Genomic DNA, 25,610 nt, shown 5'->3' with positions numbered 1-25,610 from the left:
TTTTTTTATGGGCCGCAAACTGCATTTTCTAAAACGCCATAAACTCATTTTTCCCTCTCAGTAAATTTAGTCGGACAGAATTAGCATTTTTGCTGACAAATTTATTCAATGTCTTGAAATGTTTGATCATTAAGGAGCAAATAAATAATACATATTGACATAGACATATTCCACAGCATTCAGCGGACGAGGAACAATTTACATACTGGTTTTTATTTTTATTTTTTAACCATTAAACCAAATTGCTTTTATTTGCTGTATTTAAAGAGAGCGACATAAAATGATACAACAGAACCATTAACGTAAAAACGAGAGTAAAAAGTCGACAATAATTTAAAAAAAAAAACCACTGGATGTTAAACTGGGAATAAAATGATTTACATTGAACTTATTTTAGAATTTTTTTTTTTTTTTTAATTTGGCAACAGATTTTAAGTGCAAGGTTTTTTTTTATATAGGGAGAAACAGTCATATCTTACAACGTATGTTATATCCATGGTCATCTATAGGAGAAGGCGGCACAGCATTTGCATTGACAGAAAAGTATAGGCATGCCTTAGTAGAACTTTTTAGAGAATTTTTTTCATTCTGGTTTTTGCCCATCCCAAAACTTGGTAATTTAGGATGAGATTTTAGAATTTTATTTTGGGTGTTTTTAATTCTTGCAACGGGTTACAGTGAGACGACTCCTCATATGAAGAGGGATCCATACAATAGAGAGCCAAAGGGGGTGATATTGTTTTTGGACTCGTAAAGTGTCATTTAAATCTATTGAGACACATGAGGGGCGACACTAGGACCCAGACACAATTGAGTCTTCTCTACTCCTCTACAGCTATTGCCAATAGAGGCTGGGCCCCTTTGCAACATCAGTACCTGGTCCCCTTACTAAAAGATATCCATATTTAAGGTTAGACCCCTCACATGGTGAAGAGATACCTCACCGGCCTCTGCAACTGCATCCCTAAAGTTATGCCTTGGATTGCCGTAAGACCCAAAAAACTGGTAAAGGCTTATTACTACATTACCAATTCTTATTGTTTTTGCTTTCAAAAAGGCTTGACATTTGGGGATGGGGCTCGATTTTTATTGTCTGCATTTTGTATTGTCCCAATTTGTTGCTGCTTGGATAATTGGTGGCCAGGATGACCACTTCTGATCTCATCTTGGCTCCTTTAAATGAGTCACCAATCCTCAATACCAACTCTTGGCAAATTCATTACTAAACAACCTAAAGGCGAATATCTATGGCCAGCATTATATAGCCCTGACTAGCCACAAAAAAAGAACAAAAAGTTCATTTTAAAAAATCCATATTTTCCATAGGTCGTTATCAGTTGGGTGAAGAAAATTTAAAAAAATTGGCTTGACTTCTAAAATCGAGATGAAATGAGTAGGATCATGCCAACTTAGCTCTTTCAATGTTTTGAGTAGAGTTTAGGAATTAGAAATAAATATAAATAAGACAAGAAGTGGATTTTCCAGTGGAGTGCAGAAGATGATGGTGGATCGGTACCATACAGCACACGGATAAAGGTGCAGAAGAAAGTCACTGAGATTCGGAATAGATACATAGAAGTCTCTCTTAGTCCAACATGTATAAGATATCATGACGACACAAATCAGACACTGACGTCCTCGATGAATGTGTTTTCCAAAGTCCTCGCAGTCAAGTTATTCATCCATCAGTTCCCAGCCAGGCTTTACGATTGCATTATGCTCTAGTTTTCATCCCTTTCCAGTGTAAAAGTCTCAACCCCAAAAGCTTAACTAGCAAACGGGAGCTTAGTTCATGTCTCGTGTCAAAACTGAGCATGGTCGACTTCATCTAACCAAGACGCAGGACTGGCAGGAAAATCTGGGTATCCACCACTACTACCAGTGGAGAGATCAGAACTTGGTCCGTTTGCTCCTAATACTCTCATGGAAGGTGGCACTCCTTGCCCACCTTGAGACATTATACCCAATCCAGCATCGGGGAACGCCAAACTTGAAATCAGTGGCTGGTGACCTGGCATTGGCTGTAGTGAGGACGGAGACTGAGGTATTCCATAAGGACTGTTGGACCTTAGGTCATGATACTGGTCTGAAGTTGGGATGCCGCCATGTTCTAAGGAGAAGGCACCGTTGCTTCCAGCCTGTCTACCCAAAACCGGTGACGCCTCGCTTAAACTGTTATAAATCCCATTGGAATGGTTCATTTCTGAGATAGTGGGCTCATCTGAAAAAGACAGAGAACAAATCAGAAATCCATAAGTTATCAGGAGTCAACATTAGTATGCGTAATGGTCCTTTAAGTTTGAGAATGACCTGTTCTTGTTCTTATTCCCGTGAACTCATTGTGACACCACTGTATACAGTTGCCCATTCCCCAGGGGTGTGACTACATGGGCCCTGGTGCAAATAGTCACACCATAATATACCACTATTACAGTAATACTTGGGGATTGAGGGCCAACCACTGCTTGATTGGGCAAGATCTCGCGCCTTGGCCATGGCGGTCATGCCTAATTAACTTAATTGACAAATGCATATCAACAGATGAACAAGAACCTACCGGTGAAAGAAACTTCGGCATCACTGTCCGGCCCTTCTTCCTGAATACTGTCCTTGTCAGACTTCGAGTTTCCCCTCGACCTTTTCATGTTTCTGAAATATTGCCCCCATCTTTGTCTCCCGGCGTCTTTTTTCAATCTTTTCTCTTTTGCTCTTCTATTTTGGAACCAAACCTGTCAATATAATGAGCAATTAGTATTAATTACAGAACAGAATAAAAATATATCAAACCTATACATAAACATTAACAACATTTTAAAAAATGAACGCTAATAAAATAAATAAATATAACAAATCGAGGATTGTGTTCATTCGAATATATATATATATTAAAATTGTCATAATTAAAACTAACAAATTAAAAAAAAAAGTTAAATATTGTTTACTTCCTCTAATAATGTTTTAATAAAAAAAAATAAAGTACTAGAATAAAAATTTCAATCAAATTCCCCAAATCCGTTTTATGAAGTACCGTATATTCTCGAGTATAAGCCGAGGCCCCTAATTTTACCACAAAATACTGGGAAAACCTATTGACTCGAGTATAAGCCGAGGGTGGGAAATGCATTGGTCACAGCCTCCCCAGTATATAGCCTGCCAGACCCTGCCCCAGTGTATATAACCTGCCAGACCCTGCCCCAGTGTATATAGCCTGCCAGACCCTGCCCCAGTGTATATAGCCTGCCAGACCCTGCCCCTGTGTATATAGCCTGCTGCCGCTGCCGGACAGATCGCACAGAAGATATACAGGGGTCACGGGAAAGTTGAGTTTAGATACATTTATTTTTTTGACTCGAGTATAAGCCGAGTTTGGGTTTTTCAGCACATTTTTTATGCTGAAAAACTAGGCTTATACTCGAGTATATAAGGTACGTATTCTAGGCTGGATTTTACATGCTTCTTTTTATAGTCTTTCATTATTTTTGGCCCTTGCGTTGAATCTGAACGATATTGATGATATCAGTTGTGTCGGGCGCGTCTCATAGCATTTGAATCTGCCCAAAGATGGAAAATGTCCTCTTATTATTAATTTTTTTTTTTTTTTTTCGAATTTGCTTTATTGGTAGCAGGAACACAGGTAAAGGCTAGGAACACAATCCTCATCACATCAACAGTATACATGAAGAAAAACTAATAGTGTAACAATGGGTTTTATATGAATCAGGAATCACGTATATTCAATTTAACTACCGTCCGCCCTCCAGCCAACCTTATATTTTTAGGAAACAGAGCAATCGGACAACCCTATGACCCAGCAAGGTCTCCAAAAAGCCGACCCCCCCCCCCCCCTCCCCAAGTCAACACTGACTCCTACTAAGTTTTTCTTTTTTTTTTTTCCAACAAAACAATAAAGTTACATACAGTAATTTGTGTTGCAGCCTATCATACTTGATTGCATAATGATCAAAGGGCATATACAGGCAGTCCCCCGGGTTACATACAAGATAGGGTCCGGAGCTTTGTTCTTAAGTTGCATTTGTATGTAAGTCGTAACTGTATATTTTATAATTGTAGATCCAGACAAAAAAAAAAATTTGTCCCAGTGACAATTGGAGTTTTAACATTTTTTGCTGTAATTGGACCAAGGATTATCAATAAAGCTTCATTACAGACACCTTACAGCTGATCATTGCAATCTGGGACTATAGCAAAGCATTCAGAGAGCTTCACCAGAGGTCAGTGGGGTCTGTCTGTAAGTTGGGTGTCCTTAAGTAGGGGACCGCCTGTATCTTGAACATTACCACTGTGTTGATCAATTAGTCGTACATTAGGTAGATTTTCATTAATGTTCAGTTTTAATCAACATCCCACCAAATCCTTATAATATGATGATTATTTAGTTATTATTCTGATGTAAAATGACTCAATAGTTACACAGGCCAAAGTGAAAAAAGCTAATTCAGATAAATAACACATTTTTACTATTTTTATTGATGGCTTTTTTTTTTACTTTGTAAAAAAAAGAGCAATAAATAAATATTAATACATTTTATTATAAATGCCATAACATATAAATAACTGAATAAAAAGATATCAAATTATTAAAATATTTTTAAAAAAAGTTAGAAATGGCACCATGAAATGTCTGTTCTATAATATGTATCATTTGTGATGACTTGCAGTGGAGTATTCCTTCCTCCGCTGTATAATGAATATACTTGGTGCCATCACCATGCGGCTCGCTCCTTACCTGCACCACTCTCATATCCAGGCCGGTCTCGGATGACAGCTGCTCTCTGACGTGTCTGGCAGGTTTCGGGGAGTTGTTATAGGCGTTTTTCAGTGTCTCCAGCTGCTTTGCAGTAATGGTCGTCCTTGGCCTTTTGGCTGTTGATTCTGCTTCTGTAATATATTTGGGAGGGGGGGGGGTGACATATTAAACATGGGTTTGGTAGTCAAAATGTGAAATACACAAAGTGTCAAAATAGAAAATAATTCTATTAAACGGACTTCAAAACAAATATGAAACATTTAATAAATAAATTTAAATATTTAATAAATAAAAATTTAATTAAAAAAATTATATATAGTTTGATATGTAATGATTGATGTAATTTATTGCACCTACTGGGCTGTTTCTTACTTTTCAATAAATTTGAAAAAAAAATTAAAAATAAAAATTCTTTTAAATTTAACCCAAAAAAAAATGAACATTCATCAATTTTTTATTTATTTATTTTTTCTATAAACCATAAAAGGAAATATTTAATTTAGTTTTTGATTCGATGTATTCATTTTTTTTTTTCATGTTATCCGTAATCGATCCGTGTAGATCAATCTGCATTTTTAGTTTTCTTTTAACAAAATTAAATTAAAAAAAAAAATTAATGAGGGACTAATGTCATTTTTTTAAAAAATTGTTAAATGCATAAGCGTAAATTTTTAATATTTAAGTTTATTATTTTCTACTCCTCTACTATAATTCTGCATCGAATGTGCTATAATTATACTCATTTTATAGTTATTCCTGTGCTATGATGTGGATTAGCAGTAGATATAAGATATATACGTGATAATAAGCTTTCGATAATAAGATATATACGTGATAATAGAATGTAGAATTTGTTTTTTATGATTTTTTTTCTTCCCCACTTGTTTCTCATCCAACTTTTAAAGAAAATATTTTTGATATGTTAATATTTATTGTATATATTGATAAACCTTCTATCCACCTATCAGTCTTGGTTTACATTTACACGACCATATGGGGACGCATGTATGGCCGCAAGCTTGCGCCGTGCATCCCCTCAGAGAGGGCAGGGGTCACCGGACCGGGCGTGGCATACGTTAGTGTGAATACAGCCCTAGTCTAACATGTATACTTATAACAAAGTAAAAATCCAAATGTTTGAATATATTTCTCATTAAACCTCACATCTTTTTATTGCTCCCTGTTATCAGCCACTCCTTCTCCATACTCATTCAGTGGTTACCTTGCTGAAAGGTAACCCTGATACCTACAGGATGTCATTAGGTCAGTGAATGCGTCACATTCTCAGGAGATCTGTGCGTCTTGGGTACCAGTGTAAAACCCTTTGGGTACATTGCAGCTTGCGGTGTGACTAGTGACGTACCTCTCTGCTTAGCCGTTTCATAGTCAGCCTTACAGACCAGCCTGCTGTCCTCCATCAGATAAAACTCATCGCCGGTGGCGAGCTGCCTTTTGCACACAATACACGAAAAGCAATGCAGGTGGTAGACGAACTCCTGGGCGCGCCGCACCACCTGGGTGGGAGGGATCCCTTGTTGGCAGGCTGCACATTTTGTCCCAAACCTCCTAGAGGAAAAAAAATGGATAAAAGTCATATATTTCAGGTGGCAATAGATTAAATATGTTTTTTTTAGAAAAAGTTTAATAAACAATAGGTTCTGTTCTCTTATCCAAGGTTTTAAGGTCCTGGGTCAGGCTGTTCTGTCACTTGTGAATGTGATGACCACAATGTGTAGGATAGGCAATGGGGTGGCTCTTGTCTCCACTGATAAAGGGGCTAGGGTCTAGATACCTGGGTTGAGTTTTCCACTACTCAATGATCTGTACATCTTAGTGGCCACTGGAGCTAAGTCTACCCTATGGGGTACATGGGGTTGGTGATGGGGAAACTCCTGTGGCCACTAAAAATGGAGGATAGGGTTTAGATACCTGGGATGACTCCTCAACTCAACGACATGTACCCCTTAGTGGCCACTGGAGCTACTTCTACTCTACAGGGTAGGTAGGGTTAATAATAATAATCTTTATTTATATAGCGCCAGCAGGTTCCTTAGCGCTTTACAGATTACAGGGAACATATACAAATAAAATAAGACATTACAGAGTAACAAGAGTCTTATGAGACAATAGGATTGGGGGCCCTGCTCGCAAGAGCTTACAGTCTATGAGGATGAGGCGGTGACACAAGAGCTTACAGTCTATGAGGAGGAGGAGGGGGTGACACAAGAGCTTACAGTCTATGAGGATGAGGGGGGTGACACAAGAGCTTACAGTCTATGAGGATGAGGGGGTGACACGAGAGCTTACAGTCTATGAGGATGAGGGGGTGACACAAGAGCTTACAGTCTATGAGGATGAGGCGGTGACACAAGAGCTTACAGTCTATGAGGACGAGGGGGTGACACAAGAGCTTACAGTCTATGAGGATGAGGGGGTGACACGAGCTTACAGTCTATGAGGATGAGGGGGTGACACAAGAGCTTACAGTCTATGAGGATGAGGAGGTGACACAAGAGCTTACAGTCTATGAGGATGAGGGGGTGACACAAGAGCTTACAGTCTATGAGGATGAGGGGGTGACACAAGAGCTTACAGTCTATGGGGATGAGGGGGTGACACAGGAGCTTACAGTCTATGAGGATGAGGGGGTGACACAAGAGCTTACAGTCTATGAGGATGAGGGGGTGACACAAGAGCTTACAGTCTAAGAGGATGAGGGGGTGACACAAGAGCTTACAGTCTATGAGGATGAGGGGGTGACACAAGAGCTTAGAGTCTATGAGGATGAGGGGGTGACACAAGAGCTTACAGTCTATGAGGATGAGGAGGTGACACAAGAGCTTAGAGTCTATGAGGATGAGGGGGTGACACAAGAGCTTACAGTCTATGAGGATGAGGAGGTGACACAGGAGCTTACAATCTATGAGGATGAGGGGGAGACACAAGAGCTTAGAGTCTATGAGGATGAGGGGGAGACACAAGAGCTTAGAGTCTATGAGGATGAGGGGTGACACAAGAGCTTACAGTCTATGAGGATGAGGGGGTGACACAAGAGCTTACAGTCTATTAGGATGCGGCGGTGACACAAGAGCTTACAGTCTATGAGGATGAGGAGGTGACACAAGAGCTTACATTCTATGAGGATGAGGGGGTGACACAAGAGCCTACATTCTATGAGGATGAGGGGGTGACACAAGAGCCTACAGTCTATTAGGATGAGGAGGTGACACAAGAGCTTACAGTCTATGAGGATGAGGGGGTGACACAAGAGCTTACAGTCTATGAGGATGAGGGGGTGACACAAGAGCTTACAGTCTATGAGGATGAGGGAGTGACACAAGAGCTTACAGTCTATGAGGATGAGGGGTGACACAAGAGCTTACAGTCTATGAGGATGAGGGGTGACACAAGGGGTATAAGAGCTTGTATAATGGTCTTAAAGGAATAAGGGAATGGGAAAAAAAAATTAAATCTTATATACAAAGTCCCTGGGACTGCAGAGAAGCATTTTCTGGATAACAGACAGGAGGAATACCCAAAATGGTCAATAAAGAGTTAAAGTTGCATGCAGTTAGCGGATGTGATGGGCCTGTCGAAATAAATGTTTTTTTAAGCATGGTTGAAGCTTCGGGGGTTGGTTATTAGTCTGATAGAGCGTGGTAGGGCATTCGAGAGAATTGGTGCAGCCCTGGAGAAGTCCTGGAGACGTGCGGGGGAAGTTCAAATTAAGGAACAGGGTAATCTAGCAGATCAAAGAGCACAGGTTGAACGATAGACTGAGATGAGAGAGGAAAGGTAGGGGAGGTGCAGCATTGTGAAGAGCTTTGTGGATGAGGATTGGTGATGGGAAGGATCCCATCTCCTCTAAGAAAGGAGAATAAGGTATAGATAGAGGATAAGGTATAGACTACTTAATGACATGTTCCCCTTAGTGGCCACTGGAGCTACTTCTACTCTACAGGGTGGATAGGGTTGGTGATGGGAAGGCTCCCCTAAGAAAGGAGCATAGGGTTTAGGTACCAGGGATGAATCCTCTACCAAATCACATGTACCATTTAGTGGCAACTGGATCTACTTCTACTCTATGGAGTAGCTTCTGGGACATTATGGTCACGTGTCCCTCAGTAAGCCAAATAGTTATAATACCCTGATGCTCCCTATTTTAGGCACCCAACATGGGGGCTAAGGGCCCTTTATGGCCCTAATTTTTTTTTTCTTCCACAAAATATTTTGTTTGATTTTCCAAAATAATTCTTGCATGGATCAACCGAAGAAATTTCCATAATACAGGCAGTAACAATGTCATAGAATGAAAGAACGTAAACACTGATCAAACATACATAACAAGATACGTTGGATCGTAACGAGTCAGGCAAATGTCAATTTATATTTGCCATACTTGAGATATTTGCAGGTGTATTTAGCAGTGACACTTACTTGAAGAAGTCGTCCTTGCAGTAGACGCTGTCCCCTCGGCTGAAGCACTTCTCGGCCAGCTGGATCTGACAGTCATTACACTTGAGACATTTACTGTGCCAATGTCTGTCCAGCACCTTAAGGATAAATCTGTCCATGATGTGTTGATTGCAGCCGGCGCACAAAGGGATCTCTGCAAGAAGAAAACACAGATGTCTATCCTCCACCTTAGAGAAAACCAGGATATGGTTCAGGTAGAGCAGAGGTAGCAGTACTACCTGGGCCCCCACTGTCTAAGGGGGTCTGTTACACATATTACACTGGGGTCTAGAAGCTTCAATGCAACTTTACTATATAGAAATATATGCACAAGCTCACAAATAGATCACTTTTAAACTCAAAACAAGTCTAATGTCACTGCAGATTATTATTATTTTTTTATATATGTGCATATTTTATTAGAAATTCGTTTTTTTTTTATGAAACAATACTCTAAATGCCCTGTAAAGATGTATAGTTACATGATAAAATTCTAGCAGCCATCACTAGGAGAACTGAAGCTCTATGTATGCGGTTGCCACTTAAGCTCCCCCTAGTGGCAGCTGTAAGAAAGCGTAAATTTAACTTTAACCTAAAATATTTTTCTCTTTTATGTTCATAAAATGCAGGAGATGTAAGATCTAAAACATTGTGAATAATAAATATATAACTAGACTATGACTAGTAAAGGTCGTGTTCTATAATTTATATATACAGTATGTTATAATACACATACTGATAACCATAGCTCGTGTGGGTGGTTCCTCGGAGGTTGGTGGTTGTGGCATACCTCACACCTCTTCCTGACTTTGTCTGTATCGGTGTCCTGCCTAATGAAGAGTAGTGCAGATATCCATAAGTCGTCCATAACATTAGGACCACACAGGACACATGCGCCCCCCACATACATTACACAACTCTCATAGGCCAGGCATTACACAAAAATACATGGATGTATATAGAAAGTGGTGGAGTCTAAAGTCACATTAATTCTGTTATCATTATGATAGATCTATAGATAGATAGATACCAGATAGACAGATAATGGATCATCAGAGTTACACATGAAACGGACTAAAACAGATATGGACAGAATATAGATATAAGATGGCTGGATATGAGAATAGACATATCAGACACATGGGCTTACATAGAGAGAGAGACATAGATCAGATAGATTTAATAATTCTCAATCAATACTAAATAAATTTTAATATATGAGATATTAAATAGTGAGAGATAGAAATGAGATGGATAAATAGATATGAGGCAGATATGAACTAGATGGAGATATCAGAGAGAGAAGTGAGAAATGAGATATCCGATATGGATAATTAATATGGTCAGATCAATTATAAGATTTATTTTACAAAACTTATATATATTTATTTCATATCCATCTTTCTCATATATACCTAGTTCATATTTATCTAATAGATATCTAATAGATATGAACTAATACATAATAGAACTAAATAATATGAATTAAATATATATATATTATTTAGTTCATATCTATATATCTCATCTCTATCTCCACACATTTTCCTAAATCTGTAAGGACCGGTCCATGTGAGGTAATGGATACAGATCATGAATAATGTGCTGAGGATCTTACTAAAATTGTGATAGAGAACCCTGTGTTCTTCCAGCATAGAATAGATTAGATATCTGATAGTAGATACCTGCTAGAGATAGTAGATACAAGGCAGATACATGGCATAGACATGGATGTGATGGATAGTTAGATATGAGATAGAGAGGTACTGAATATATACCTGATCTATACCTGTACTGCAGTATACAGGACCTGCACTAATGTCCTGCTTCTACACTGTGATAGATATGTAGTAGAGATAACATAATAGATATGAGGTAGGTAAGTGGATGTGAATTTAATATTTATTAAATTAATATAAATAATATTTATTAGACGAATTAGGAAAGATGGATATATAGATAGATGGATATTAGATGGGTATGAGATGGATGAATGGATTAATTTGAGATGGATGATATTAGATGGATAGATAGAGAATAAGACAGATAGATGTGTAAACACACATATAGAAAATCTAATTCTAAATACCAATGATCTAATATCTCTCCCTCTCTATCATATATCATGTTCTGTATCTAGCTGCTCTATATATACTGTATCTCAAGATAATAGATGGATAATGTGATATCATCCCCTATACAGATTTTGGGATGCGCACACATGAAGGTATTTGGTAGGTAAATATTCAATAACATCTAAGTCTAGGATGGAGAGATATAAGAGGTGGGAGCTGAGTATGTGGTGTTTATACCATATATACATGGGTAATTTTATATACAGGCGGTCCCCTACTGAAGAACACCTGACTTACAGACGACCCCTAGTTACAAAGGGACCACTGGATATTGGTAATTTTCTGTGCTTTAGCCTTGGACTACAATAAACAGCTATAACAGTTATCACAGGTGCCTGTAATGAAGCTTTATTGTTAATCCTGGTTCTTATGACAATCCAACATTTTTTAAATCCAATTGTCACAGAGACCAAAACAAATTTGGCTGGGGGTTACAATGATAAAATATACAGTTCCGACTTACATACAAATTCAACTTAAGAACAAACCTTCAGACCCTATCTTGTATGTAACCCGGGGACTGCCTGTATATCTATATCTCTGCTAGATATAAGATAGATATGTAGATATATATATATATAGATATATAGAAATAGATAGATAGATAGATGGATAGATATAGATGTATAATTTTCTATCTGCCATCCATCTATCCAGCAGGTAGTTCTCCCCTGTAGTACAGGTGCAGGAGGCTTCTCCTCTTCTCCATGAATTATAGATCTTCCTTTATTCTATCACTTGGAGGCAGTGACTCCTGTCTTTTGTCTGGTTGATGTCTGATGAAATTTTAATGGCGTCTCTATAGTTCTTTTCTCATTTTTTTTTTTGTTGTTTAGATCTTATGTTATATTTATACCTAGAGAAAAAAAATCTTCCATTTAGCCTCTGATATAAAACACATGTTGGATGAGTTTCCATCCCGACATCTCCTGTCACTACAATTCTGCTCAATTAATTTCTAGTGCTACGATTATTTTTCATTATTTATTTTTTAGTAAACAATTAAAAATGATTATTTGTCCTGTTTAGTTTTTTTTAACAAGCCATTTTTTTTTATTTTTGCTATAATTATTTGATACCACATTACAACGAAATGCATTGGAAAAGATTCACGAATCACAAATATTCTCTGATGGTTCATAGATAAGTTGATCAAATGCTGAAAATTAAGATTTATTTATATTTAACAAATTATATAAATTCTTCCACTGGAGAAAACAACAACCAAACCCTACAGAAAACTCCAAAGCATTCACAACTCCCATAGTAATAATCATAAACTTCACCTAAAATATACAGGGACTGTCATTACCGCATCAGTGTCCCGATATTAGAAGACACAATTCTGTAATTCTACAATTAATGCATTAATTCCTATAGTACCATATAAGTATATAATATGGTGTAGGTAGATAGATGTGAGACAGATAGATAGATATGAGATGGATAGATAGATGAGATAGATAGATAGATGGATATGGGATGGAGAAATGGATTATAGATAAAGTAAAGATATAAAATTTATTAAAAAGTTCAATAATTAAAAATCTTATTAAAGTTCGCTCTGCAGAGAAAGTAGTAATCTAGTGATAATTACAATAAATCCTGTATATTACAACAGGCTTATAATACAGAGGTAGAGTATCCAGCAATGGGGAGTATATGAAATAAGTACAATAAATCTAATAAAAATAAAATAATAATGCTGAGAAAAGTAATTGTTAAGACAAGTTTTATGAGTATCTAAAGTTATCTAAAAATATGGTGGAATAATAATAAAATAGTCATAAAAAATTGTATATATATATATAAATAGAATGCAAAATGTAATAAATGTCAAATGATTGTGCAAAAAATAATATAATACGAGTTGTGTAATTATTTTATTTTTATAGGTGTCATTTTGAATAATATTTTCCATGATATTTTTTATATTCTCTCTATATTTCTCTCTAATATTTTATATAACATTATAATGCTATTATTATAATTTTATCTTCTCCTACAACCCGACTCTATTAATCACCATTATTTTTCTTCTATAGATGGCATTTTTTTTTATCATCTTGTGTCATTTGTAACAATATTTATTTCCTTAATAATATATTTCCTTTACCATGATATTAAAAATATATATTATTGTACAATACAGAGTACAAAACTGTATAACAAAACATGATTATTATGATTTAAAAATAATAACAATAACAGTAAAAATATGAATAATGTAATTTTTTTAGAATATAATATTAACTTATATAATATTATATAATATAATATTAACTTATATAATATTATAATAAAGTAACTTAATTAAACAACCAGAGTTCAAACCATGTAGAATGTTGATCCTTTTTTTTATCATTATTATTTTAAGTGAGATAATAGAGAATTTAGTTCGGTGAAAATCGGTGAATATAATATTAGTAATGTGGGTGGTGAAAATACTGACATTTTATTAGAATATAAATTAAGGACACATCGTGATTGTTATAGAAAATTCTGGAGAGTATAAACATTTATATATTATAGAATTTTATATGAATTATATATAATAGGAAATATTCTATATAAGAACCTCCGAGGATTATAATCCACAGGGATGATTATAACGAATATTACAATATAATAATCTGAAATATAATACAGTGTTAATAATAAAGGATGTGTCTGCAGCTCTAGTGTAATGTATAGGTGTATGCTGTGTATTCCTTCTTTGTCCTGGGTGTACTATATATTATTATAGGGGAGATATAATACTGGTGTCTGTATGGGATTAGTGATGATGATATTACAGGTTGGTGTAGGTGACATCCTGGGGCTCTGTCCATGGTGCTGGATATAACAGGTGGTATCCAGGATCTAGTCAGCAGGGGCTGTGTATGAGTATAATGTAGGGATCACCCACCAGGAGGGTCACCTACCTTTCCTCAGGTCTTCATTCTGAGCCAGAAGAGCAAACAACATGTCAGCACTGGCAGACTCCTTGCTGGGTGTTATCTCCTTTAGATCATGATCCATCTCTCATCCTTTCCCCTATCCTGGGTCCCCCCCTTGCACTCTCCAGCAGTGGCAGCAGGTCCTGGGGTGCAGGGTCCAGCAGATGGAATCAGTGTGGAGCCTGGAGGTGACAGATCTGCTCTGAGCTCCTGCACGGAGACAAGTGCCGCTGAGCTGTGCAGAGGCTGCAGTGCACCCATCACACACCAGGGGGAGCCATCCACCTGCTGGCCTATGCAATGTGATAGCCCCCCCACCCCAGGACCCTCTCCCTCTGCTGCCACCTCTGCTATCTGTCATTTTTATTTGGCCTGGAAATACATGAATAATGGAGATTGTCTCCAGCAGAAGCAAAAGCTCTAATTATTATACCTGATGTCTCCAAGAAAACAAAACACATTTATTCTTTTATTTTTACCTTTCTTTCATATTATTTTACTAGGGTGAAGCGGGAGGCATGATAACGCTTTCTACATTTGCATGGATAACGCTTTCTACATTTGCATGGATAACGCTTTCTACATTTGCATTGATCGCGCTTAACTAATGAGTTCTGTATGAAACAATAGATGAGATGTAGCAGTGCTGAGTGTGTGGTTGGGAATGGTTCATCGTAGATGGGCTTTAACATTCAATTAACTGCCCCTGGTACCTATAACACGGGGCTCACGCCTGATCAGTCCGCAGCTTGGACCTTGTTGTCCCAAAACAACTATGGGGACTCCATGTTTCATTTTGCATATCACATACACAAGGTGTCATCACCAGGCACACTTGGTCCATTGGGCTCAGGGGGGTCCCATGTATTCTCTGTAAAGGCACTATATGCTTTTATAGCTTAGTGTAACCTGCTAGTAATAGCGCCATACTGCACTCTAACATACTGACTATATATACTTCTATATTAGTTACATTATACAACTTATAGAATACCCAGTCAAATAACAGTTCCATACAATATCCAAAAACTACTGCCATACTGTACTCCTATAATATCATCTGATCTCTACAGGACATGTACTGCCATAAAAACTCAATAATGTAGTATCCAAATAACATTTTCATACATAAACCAAATAATACCGCCATACTGTACCCCTATAATATCATCTGGTCTCCATAGAACATCTACTGCCATAAAAACTCAATAATGTAGTATCCAAATAACATTTCCATACATAAACCAAATGATACCGCCATACTGTACTCCTATAATATCATCTGGTCTCCACAGAACATGTACTGCCATACAGACTCAATGATGTAGTATCCAAATAACATTTTCATACATAAACCAAATGATACCGCCATACTGTACTCCTATAATATCATCTGGTTTCTACAGAACATGTGCTGCCATAAAAACTCAATAATGTAGTATCCAAATAACATTATCATACATAAACCAAATAATAACTGCCATACTGTACTCCGATAATATCATCTGGTCTCCATAGAACATCTACTGCCATACAGACTCAATAATGTAGTATCCAAATAACAGTTCCATACAATATCCCAAAACTACCGCCATACTGTACTCCTATAATATCATCTGGTCTCCACAGAACATGTACTGCCATACAAACTCAATAATGTAGTATCCAAATAACAGTTCCATACATAAACCAAATAATACCGCCATACTGTACTCAAATACTAAGAACATATACTGCTATACATAATTATACAATAATGGTGGTAGCACATTTTAAGCAAATATCTGCTTCATACATAAACCTAATACTACCGCCATACTGTGCTCATATAATACCCAGCAGTGCCCACATTACCATACAATACCCACATACTATGGGGCACACTGTGACTCCTGCTCCAGGGCCTCCATCCTGTACAGTCTATCACACACATTATCTCACTGTTGCCACATTTTATTTTTGATCAATTCTTTTTTTTATCAATTTGAGTCTAAATAATCAATGATCTATTAATTTTTTTTTAATTGAAATGATTGGATATTGATGGAATATATACATCAGACATTGACCGGATCATATACCGCCCCATACAATGTGCTGCATAGACCTGACAATATCCTTCTGGTTAGGATACATCTGTATAAAACCAATAATGTCCCATAAGGAAGATGATGATGTCATTACTGCTGCTCCCCCTGTAAATAATACTGCCCCATCACTGATCCTATATATACAGGTAATAATACCCATCATAGCTCTGAATACTACTTACATACCACATCCAAAAAGACTACCGCATAATGGCTCTATAGAGCACCCAAATAATAGTGCCACATAGAACCCACATAATACCGCAACTGAAATAATATCATACTAGTGCTATATATACAGTGCTAAATAACTCTAAAATAATATTGCCATATAATGCTGCATATGAAACGAAACATTGTGAAGGCCTCAACCCTAGTTGAAACCTAAAACTGTACAGGCACAAAATAATACAATAACACAGTCCATCAAATACCGCCATATAGTGCACAGATAGGAATGCCACTTTGAGGTCAAATGCTGCTTTATTCAGTGCCCAAATAATATTTCCATACAGCACTCACATAATAGTGTCATATGGTGTCCACTTTGTGTTCACTTTGCTCTAGGATAATATTGTACAGTATGGAGGTATTACTTGGCTTCTATATGGAACTCCATACTGTACACTAACATCCTGGAGTGTCCATAAAACAAACTGTACTGGCCAAATAATGCTACAAGTACCTACATATTGGTACCACATAGTGTCCAAGTATATGAGTAATACTGCTATAACCATACTCAAAAAATAGGCAATATCTGTGGGACATATGTAATAAAAGTATCTGAATACTACCGCCATATTGTACTCGAATAACATCAGAGTGGTAAATTATACCATCATAGAAGCTAAAATTAGACTGTAAATGCTTACACCGTGGTACCATGTACTGTCCAAATAAGAGTAACTAAATTCTACTGCCATACTGTACTCAAATAATATTGTATTTGTATATTGGGTAAATTATACCACCATAGGGTGCAAAAATTATACCCCTTTTATGGCACCATTTTCATGTTATACCATCATAGAGGCTAAAATTATACTGTATGTGCTTACACAGGGGGTGTATGTGGTGTCCGAAAAAGCAGCATCTAAATGGTACCGACCTACTGTACTCACACAATATCATGCTGGTGTGTTGTGTAAATTATACCGCCATAGGGTGTGAAGTTATACTGCAAATGCTGACAATATGGTACCATGTTTTACTGCATATTATTGGAGTACAGTATGGCAGTACTATATATTCTTACTAGATTTTAGGTAGATTATACTGTAGGTGTCTACATCATAGTATCATGAAGGGTCCAAATAAAAGCATATAAATAGTACCACCATACTGTACTTAGATAATTGTACTGCTATATTGGGTAATTTATGAGTACAGTGTGGTGGTACTATTTAGATACAGGATGATATAATTCTGGCAATTCATGGTGCAATGATGTAGGCACTAACAGTATAATTTTGGCATCACATGGCGGTATAAATTACCCAATATAGCAGTACAACTATCTGAGTACAGTTTGGCGGTAATATTTACATACTCTTATTTGGACCTTTCATGGTACAATGATGTAGGCACTAACAGTATAATTTTGGCACCCTATAGCAGTATAATCTACCTAAAAACTAGTAAGAATATCTAGTACTGCCATACTGTACTCCAATAATATCCAATCATTTGGACTGTCATGGTACCATGTTGTCAGCACTTGCAGTATAACTTCACACCCTATGGCGGTATAATTTACACAACACACCAGCATGATATTGTGTGAGTACAGTATGTCGGTACCAGGATTATATGACCATAGGCTACATCATGGTACCATGAGGGGCCCAGTATATAAAAAGTACCGCCATACTGTACCCCCATGGAGCAGGCCTAGGGCTGGGCGCACAAAGGGTTAAACGTGTGGAATAACAGTTTACCCTGGAAGCGGCGGGCGCTCGATAAAACCTCAGTTAGTCAGAACCCTGATAAATTTTATTGACACTGATCTTTGGAGTAAAAAGGCGTCTGGGGAAATCAAGTCTAGTGCTGAGGTGTATGCCGAGGATGAATCCAAAATCAATGTCCCATTTGCCTACATTTTGTGAGTATATGAAACACATTTTGGTGAAAGGTGGGAGATGTTTCACTGTTATATCCAACTTTTAGTCTTTAATAATAATTTTACGCCTTATTGATCTGGCACTTTTGAAGGAATCGGACGACACTAATACCATAAAATGAGGATGAGGGAGAGTAATGAGGGAGCAGGGGGGCGACTCCTACCTCTGATCTTATATGAGGGGGAGAAAGGGTTAATCTGGAACATTAGCCCCCCACCCCAAAACCCCTCACAAGTCTATTAAAGGTTAATGGCTACAGGTCCAGAAAGGTCCATGTATGCGTGTGACCATAATGTATACAACACCTCGTATATATACATGCATGATATACTGAGATGTATCTGATGGATAGATATACTATAGATACATATATGGATAATGGATAGATAATAGGCATGGATAAGGTGAGATAGAGATGGATAATGGATAGAGATAGATAGAGAGATAGAGAGAGAGAGATATATGTATATAAATGGATAGAGATTGATGGGTATAGATAATGGATAGAGATGGATAGATATAAATAGATAGATTTATTGATAGATAGCTATGAGATATATAGATGGATAGATATGGATGGATAGATATGGATGGATAGATATGGATGGATAGATATGGATGGATAGATATGGATGGATAAATATGGATGGATAGATATGGAAGGATAGATATAGATGGATAGATATGGATGGATAGATATGGATGGATAGATATGGAAGGATAGATATGGATGGATAGATATGGATGGATAGATATGGATGGATAGATATGGATGGATAGATATGGAAGGATAGATATAGATGGATAGATATGGATGGATAGATATGGATGGATAGATATAGATGGATAGATATAGATGGAGGATGGATGGATAGATATTAGAGAGATAATGGATAGATAGATATATATAAATAGATGGATATTTGAGAGATAATGGACAGATATATATAGAGATAGATGGATAGAGATTGATTGATGAATGCATGGATAATGGATAGATAGATATAGATGGAGAATGGATATATATTAGAGAGATAACAGATAGATATATAGAAATAGATATAGATGGAGAGATAGATAGATTGAAGGATGGATAATGGAGTGAGAGAGATGGATGGATGATGGAGAGAGAGATGGATAATGGATATACTTTTTTAATTTAAATATTGAAAATATTAATGATATTTAATAATTAAAGATATTAAAGATATTGAATAAATGATGATGATAAATTGAATTAGATGACTATTTTATATGTATTTTATAAATAAATTCATCTAATTGTTTATCATCTCATATATATATATATATATATATATATATATATATATATATAATATATACAATTGATACTATATATGTGGTCTGTATCTATTACATCTATCAGTGATCAGTCTGTATACACTTCTCAGTAGTGACCTGGTGGAGCAGAGTATATACATCACAAAGCTCTCAGGTAGAGAAAGAAGCAGAACACAAGTGTCATTATTATCAGCAGGGTGTCCCCCAATCTATTTTAAATCTGACAAACTGGGGGGGGGGGCTTATGGAAAATGCCATACAAGTCCCCTCACTATTTCTGATCTATATATCTGTCTGTATTTCATATCCTATATATCTATCATATTCTTTCAATATCTATCTCATATCTATCTCATACCTATCTTTCTCAAATCTATCTATTATCTATCTATCCCATATCTATCTGTCTCATATCTATATATCTTTCCCAAATCTATCTATCTAATATATTTATCTATGCCATATTTATCTATCTATCTATCTATCTATCTATCTATCTATCCCATATTTATCTATCTCTATCTCTCTCTTCTATCTATCTATCTATCTATCTATCTATCTATCTATCTATCTATCTCTCTTCTATCTCTCTCTTCTATCTATCTATCTCTATCTATCTATCTCTCTTCTATCTATCTCTCTTCTATCTATCTATCTCTATTTATCTTTATCGCCTGTCTATTCATATCTAATTATTATTTCATATCTATCTATTTATTCACCTATCAACTCTTTTCGATATCTAACAATTATTAGTCTTTCCATCCACCTATCTCTTATACCTGTCCAGTCCAGTGTTGCCTGTTTTTCTCATATGACATCTCTCTGTATTGGCTTCTGTATTTAATCGTGAAATGAAGATAAAAATGTGATACAGAATCTGTGACATAATATTCCATTCCTTTCAATCATATTAAATCTGGATATCTCAGAAATTTGTACGGGATTTTGTTTGTTGCTTAAATATCAGTATTTGATATGAATTGGACAAAAAAGAAAGGGGTAGATATCAGACAGATAGGAGTTACACAGAGAGATAATAAATATGAGATGGAGATTTGAGAGGAAGAGATGACTTAAATAGAAAAAATACTATAGATGAAGAGATAGGAGATAAAAAGATGGATGTAAAGAGATAGGTGTGAGATGAGGCAGAACATATACAGATGTATAATACGGATTGCTAGGATAGATGATATCTATAACTTTATCTCCTATATATCAGAGAGGAGTAAGGATGGATATAGGACACGGTCCTCTGTGCTGTCATGTATAGTGAGGGGCAGATGTACACCCCAGCCCCTCCGTGTTCTCCTCTCATCAACTGACAACAGCACCTGCTGCTACCCGGCCCCGACTGGGTTAACCAGCACAGCAAGAATAATTGTAATAATGTCATAATTATCATTACTGGTTGTATTCATAAAAAATATCGAAAACGCATAATATAACATTTTACAATCTCAAAATAAAACCGCAACTATCTGCCCGGCATCTGACTACAGGGCTTGTAGTCGTGAATTGTGATACATTGTAACGAAATCTGTTCTGTTATACACCGGGTTATAACATATTAAGGCTTCTCAGTATTCTCTATAATACAACATAAAGTCGGAACCTTTTATAATAAACTTCTAAAACATTTCATAACAAATAAATACAAAATAAATCGCTAAAAAAATAACATTGAACTTGTAAACTGATTGAATAGTCGCGGCTTTAGCTGTATTTATAAAGTGCACAACGAATTTTTGGTGAGGGATCTTGTTTTTTCATTTTTACGTTTTTCGTTATTTTTGTAGAATATTACAGCAAGAATATAAGAAATGAAAAAAAGTAATTCTCTTATATGATAGACACTTAAATACTTTGGTCTCTTGAGTCGTTTTGCATCTGTGTCCAAAAATCTATAAAAACTTACAATCGAAAAAAAAGTAATAAATTCTTGTCTGGACATTGGAATCAGTGGGAATGTGACCTTAGCAGGACATGGATGGGGTCATTGTGATGGACACTTACCTGCAGCGCTGGGGTAGCCGCACATGTCTGCCGACTTCTGGCTACTGGACCTGACCCTCTCCAGCAACATGGTGACCACTGAGCCCGGGGGGAGACCACCAGACGCCTCACACTGCAGCCAAAATGTTCTGTTCTCTTCTACTATATCATCCCCTTGTAGTCAGGTGAGTGCTGGTCTGGCACACTGTAACGGAAGAGCTGCTGTGAGTGTCACTGAGATCCTGGGCTGTCACAGCAGGTGCCTTGGTAGTAAAGGGGTCACTGACAGCTGGAGCAGTGAGGATTGGGATGGAGGGGGACAGGAGCACCTGTGCAGGAAGGTGTTGAAGCTGGAGGGGGGACCGGGGCAGCTGTGCAGGAATCTGAGACGCCTGGGGCAGTGCTAGTGTCCTGGGTGCTGCTCCCCTGCTGTCCTGCTGTGCAGTGATGCTGCAGGAGTAGTAGCCAGGGGCAGGCTGAGCATCAGGTGACCTCTTCTTGCCTCCTCTCAGCTCTTTAGCATAATAAAGCAGTGGTGGTCTCCCCCAGAATGAGGACATACCCATACACGTGTCTGGCCAGCCCTGCACACAATGGCCTCACAGGGACACAGCGTCTGCCCATTGTCCTCATGCAAATGTCACTGCTGCTCCTTTGTCCTGTGCACAGAAGTAACAGAGGCCATCATTGTCCCCAAATCCTCATCCCCCCCCATCACTGGTGCAGGAGCTGTGCTGTCACTGCTGAATGTTCCCCCTCTGCTGCACTATTGTCATGGGGGCATCACAATGTCTGCAGGAGGGGGGACCTGTTGCTGGGACATGGACCCCAGAGATGAGTGACTATCACCCCCTGCATCACACATACAATACCCGGGGAGGAGGATGTCTCTATTTTAATGTTATTAATTTTATTTGTTGCTTTACTTTTTCCGTAATTTATTTATTTTTGCATATATATATATTTTTTTTTGTTAATTTTTAATCTATTATGACTATAGTGACCAAATAATAACAATAATATAATTATATTATGTATTATGACTAGAATTATCATATAATAACAAAATCATCAATAGCTATTATATGATTATATAATATTTTTTTTAATAAAATATTAGTTATAATATGAATATAATAATTATATTCATATTTCGTTTATTTTATGTTATCTTTTCTATTGCATTTTGATATAGTTATTCGAATTAACAAGATATATTGTATCTATCACTGTTTCTGTAAATATCTATCGAATATCTATGTATCAATATTTCTTCTTTCATATTTGCTGCTGTCTGTACTAATAAACACAATGATAATTACACAAAAATTAGGAAAACACGTTGAACCCTTCTTCAATTTTTCACTTCTATATCTGATTTTTACATATTTTTGCACTTATTTTTATATTTTTTTTTGCTATTTCCATAGTAAAATAATAAAGTACAAAAAATGGTAATAAAAAGCACATTGTGAGGCTGTATAATACATATAATCTATAATATCTATCATTAATACATGATCCACAGGTCATATCTCAGGATCTGTGAGCAGGAAATGAAACCGTTTTATATTTGTGCAGAATTGTTATGTCTTAGAACATCCAGAACTACAGTGTGGTACAGAGCTGATTAGTTACACTGTAGTATAGGAAGGAGTTAATGGTCCTCGGTTAATTTGTCTTAACGTGGAAATTAATTTTGTTATATTGTATCGCTTTACATAGAATTTTTAAAAAATGTTTAAAAAATTATTATTATACTGTCACAATCACAATTTCGACATGATAACGCACACATATACATTGATATTCTGGACTCCACATGAGCAGCACTTAGTAGCCGTGGGCCAGGACAGCAGGTGCACGCCCGCCTCAGGTGCTCATGTATTATTAGTGAGGTGTCACCCTATAGACAATGGGCTGCGGTATAGGGTGACAATGGCGGAGGCATCTGCAGCTCTGCTCCCTCTTCATCATACAGTAGATCCAGCCCTGTGTAGACTGGGAGATTATGGGTGTCTTTCTCAGTAACCCCTTGCATGCTGGGGACCTTAAGGGGTTAAGAAGGCAACGCTGCATAGTGTCCGTCAGAGATTAGCAAATCATTCATAATTCGCTATTGCCGGATTTTCTGTAAGATTCTATACAGATTCGGTATGATATGACTCTAAATGTCCTGGAAATTAGTATTTAACCCCCTCTTGTCCTCTGAAATACAGTCGTTTTCTTAACAAATAGGTTATATTTTACTTTGTTGGAAATATTCCCAAATTTGCTAAATTTCGCTGTAATAACGGATGTCCTTGAAATCCATGCACATTGTAATGGATCAATTAAACCTCCGCTACTATCCTTTATACCCAAAGCAAATCCAAAAATATTGTGATATGATTCGGTACATCTACTAAAAGATCTGCTCATCCCTAGTGGTGAACATGCAGAACTACAGTATAGTATAGAGCGTATTACTAAGTAGTACTACACATGAGTACTGATGGGTTTGGTGCCTCTACTCCTGTAGGTTACCCCAGGGCTTACACCCGCATTGCCTCCCGCTGTAGGATTGTCTCCCTGGGTGGATGATATAATAATATAATTGATCTGTATAATCTGCACAATCTCATTACTCTGTGAGAGGATTACAAATTAATATTAGATTAGAGGCGCAATCCAGATATGAGACCATAAATATCCTAATGTGCCTATAAGGAAGTGCTCCAGTCCCCACGGAGACTTGGGGTGACCCCTATAAAACCAGGGGTCTCAGCGCTATTATGTGGGAATAGAACATCACATATATGGGACAAGCGTCTGATTACTCACTCCCTGGGAATGGGGGGGGGGGGGGGGGGTTCTATGCGAATATGTGGGATCACCACTGTATTCTCTTCTATGGAACTGATGGAGTAAGTCCCACACATGGGATGGATGGGTGGTCTCGCTCGTACCCTACTGCTCCATTCATACAGAGACTGCTGTTCTTTTGACCGCTGGGGGTCCCATATGTCAGACCCTCCCCCCTACTCTGTAAATGACAGTAAATATTGTTACTAGGACAACCCCTTTAAGACCGCATTTACATAGAATAATCTTACATCAGGGCGTTATTACTAATAAATCTTAATACTGTAGCGATAAGATGTTCAGAAATGTTCTAATGTACTTTTTTCGTATTGTGTCCCCACTGTATTCATGAGCTCTGCTTGCTGTCTGTGAATAGAAAAGATGGCAGATGGAATTCTAGCAGGTTTAGATGCATTCTGTACCAGGTTGTTAGTACCGGATATAATTACCATGTGAAGCTGACGAATGCCAAAACAGGAATGTTTGCATTAATTGACAGCAAGCAGGGATGTTGACAAAGTAGCCATTATTTGCTAATTAAAGCGGATTTCCTCTTTTCCACTTTTAAATGATGGTCTGAATGATCAACCAGCAGAAAGGGTTCAATTACCTACAGCGCCCCTGCAGGTGAATAGTAGAATTACACGATGAACCAGGAGGGTTCTCCAGTATCTTTCTATAGGGACCCCCTGTAACATGTACAACATCCCCCTATATCAGTGATGGCGAACCTATGGCACGGGTGCCAGAGGTGGCACTCCGAGCCCTTTCTGTGGGCACCTGTGCCATCACCCCAGCGCAGAGTTCGCCAGACAGGACTCAAGGCCTCCTGCAGTCCCAGGCAGCCCAGAACCCTAGAAGGAAGCTACAATGATAATCCAAAACTTCTTCTCCTTATTTCTACTGTATTGGTATCCTCAAGTGCCTATACAATTTAAACATGTAACAGAGCAGGG

The 25,610-nt window shown here is 37.3% G+C and overlaps 1 protein-coding gene across 2 annotated transcripts; it reads right to left on the bottom strand.

Moving 5' to 3' along the window:
• Positions 1-982: 982 nt before the first annotated feature.
• LHX3 (LIM homeobox 3) lies at positions 983-22,324 on the bottom strand. Of its 2 annotated transcripts, none has more exons than XM_072124500.1 (6): positions 21,832-22,324; positions 9,206-9,377; positions 6,132-6,334; positions 4,748-4,899; positions 2,558-2,729; positions 983-2,221 (listed from the first exon to the last, which is right to left on the bottom strand). In XM_072124500.1, the coding sequence occupies exons 1-6, from the start codon at positions 21,899-21,901 to the stop codon at positions 1,803-1,805; spliced, it is 1,188 nt and encodes a 395-aa protein (XP_071980601.1). In that variant the 5' UTR covers positions 21,902-22,324; the 3' UTR covers positions 983-1,802. The 2 variants fall into 2 exon arrangements, with proteins under 2 accessions (XP_071980601.1, XP_071980599.1); XM_072124498.1 differs by lacking the exon at positions 21,832-22,324 and adding an exon at positions 14,283-14,503.
• Between the last annotated feature and the right edge of the window lie 3,286 nt (positions 22,325-25,610).

The sequence above is a fragment of the Engystomops pustulosus genome, chromosome 9 (genome assembly GCF_040894005.1).
Source record: "Engystomops pustulosus chromosome 9, aEngPut4.maternal, whole genome shotgun sequence".
In the NCBI taxonomy this organism is placed as follows: domain Eukaryota; kingdom Metazoa; phylum Chordata; class Amphibia; order Anura; family Leptodactylidae; genus Engystomops; species Engystomops pustulosus.
Note: the sequence above shows the minus strand (reverse complement) of the source record. Positions and strands in the feature narration are given on the sequence as shown.

Excerpts from the sequence above, each read along its gene's own strand:
- LHX3 (XM_072124498.1), bottom strand. The coding sequence starts at position 14,379 with ATGGATCATGATCTAAAGGAGATAACACCCAGCAAGGAGTCTGCCAGT. Across the intron at positions 6,335-9,205 it reads TGCAAGGACGACTTCTTCAA|GAGGTTTGGGACAAAATGTG; the intron begins GTAAGTGTCACT and ends TTTTTCCTCTAG. Across the intron at positions 2,222-2,557 it reads TGCCGAAGTTTCTTTCACCG|ATGAGCCCACTATCTCAGAA; the intron begins GTAGGTTCTTGT and ends TGTCTTTTTCAG.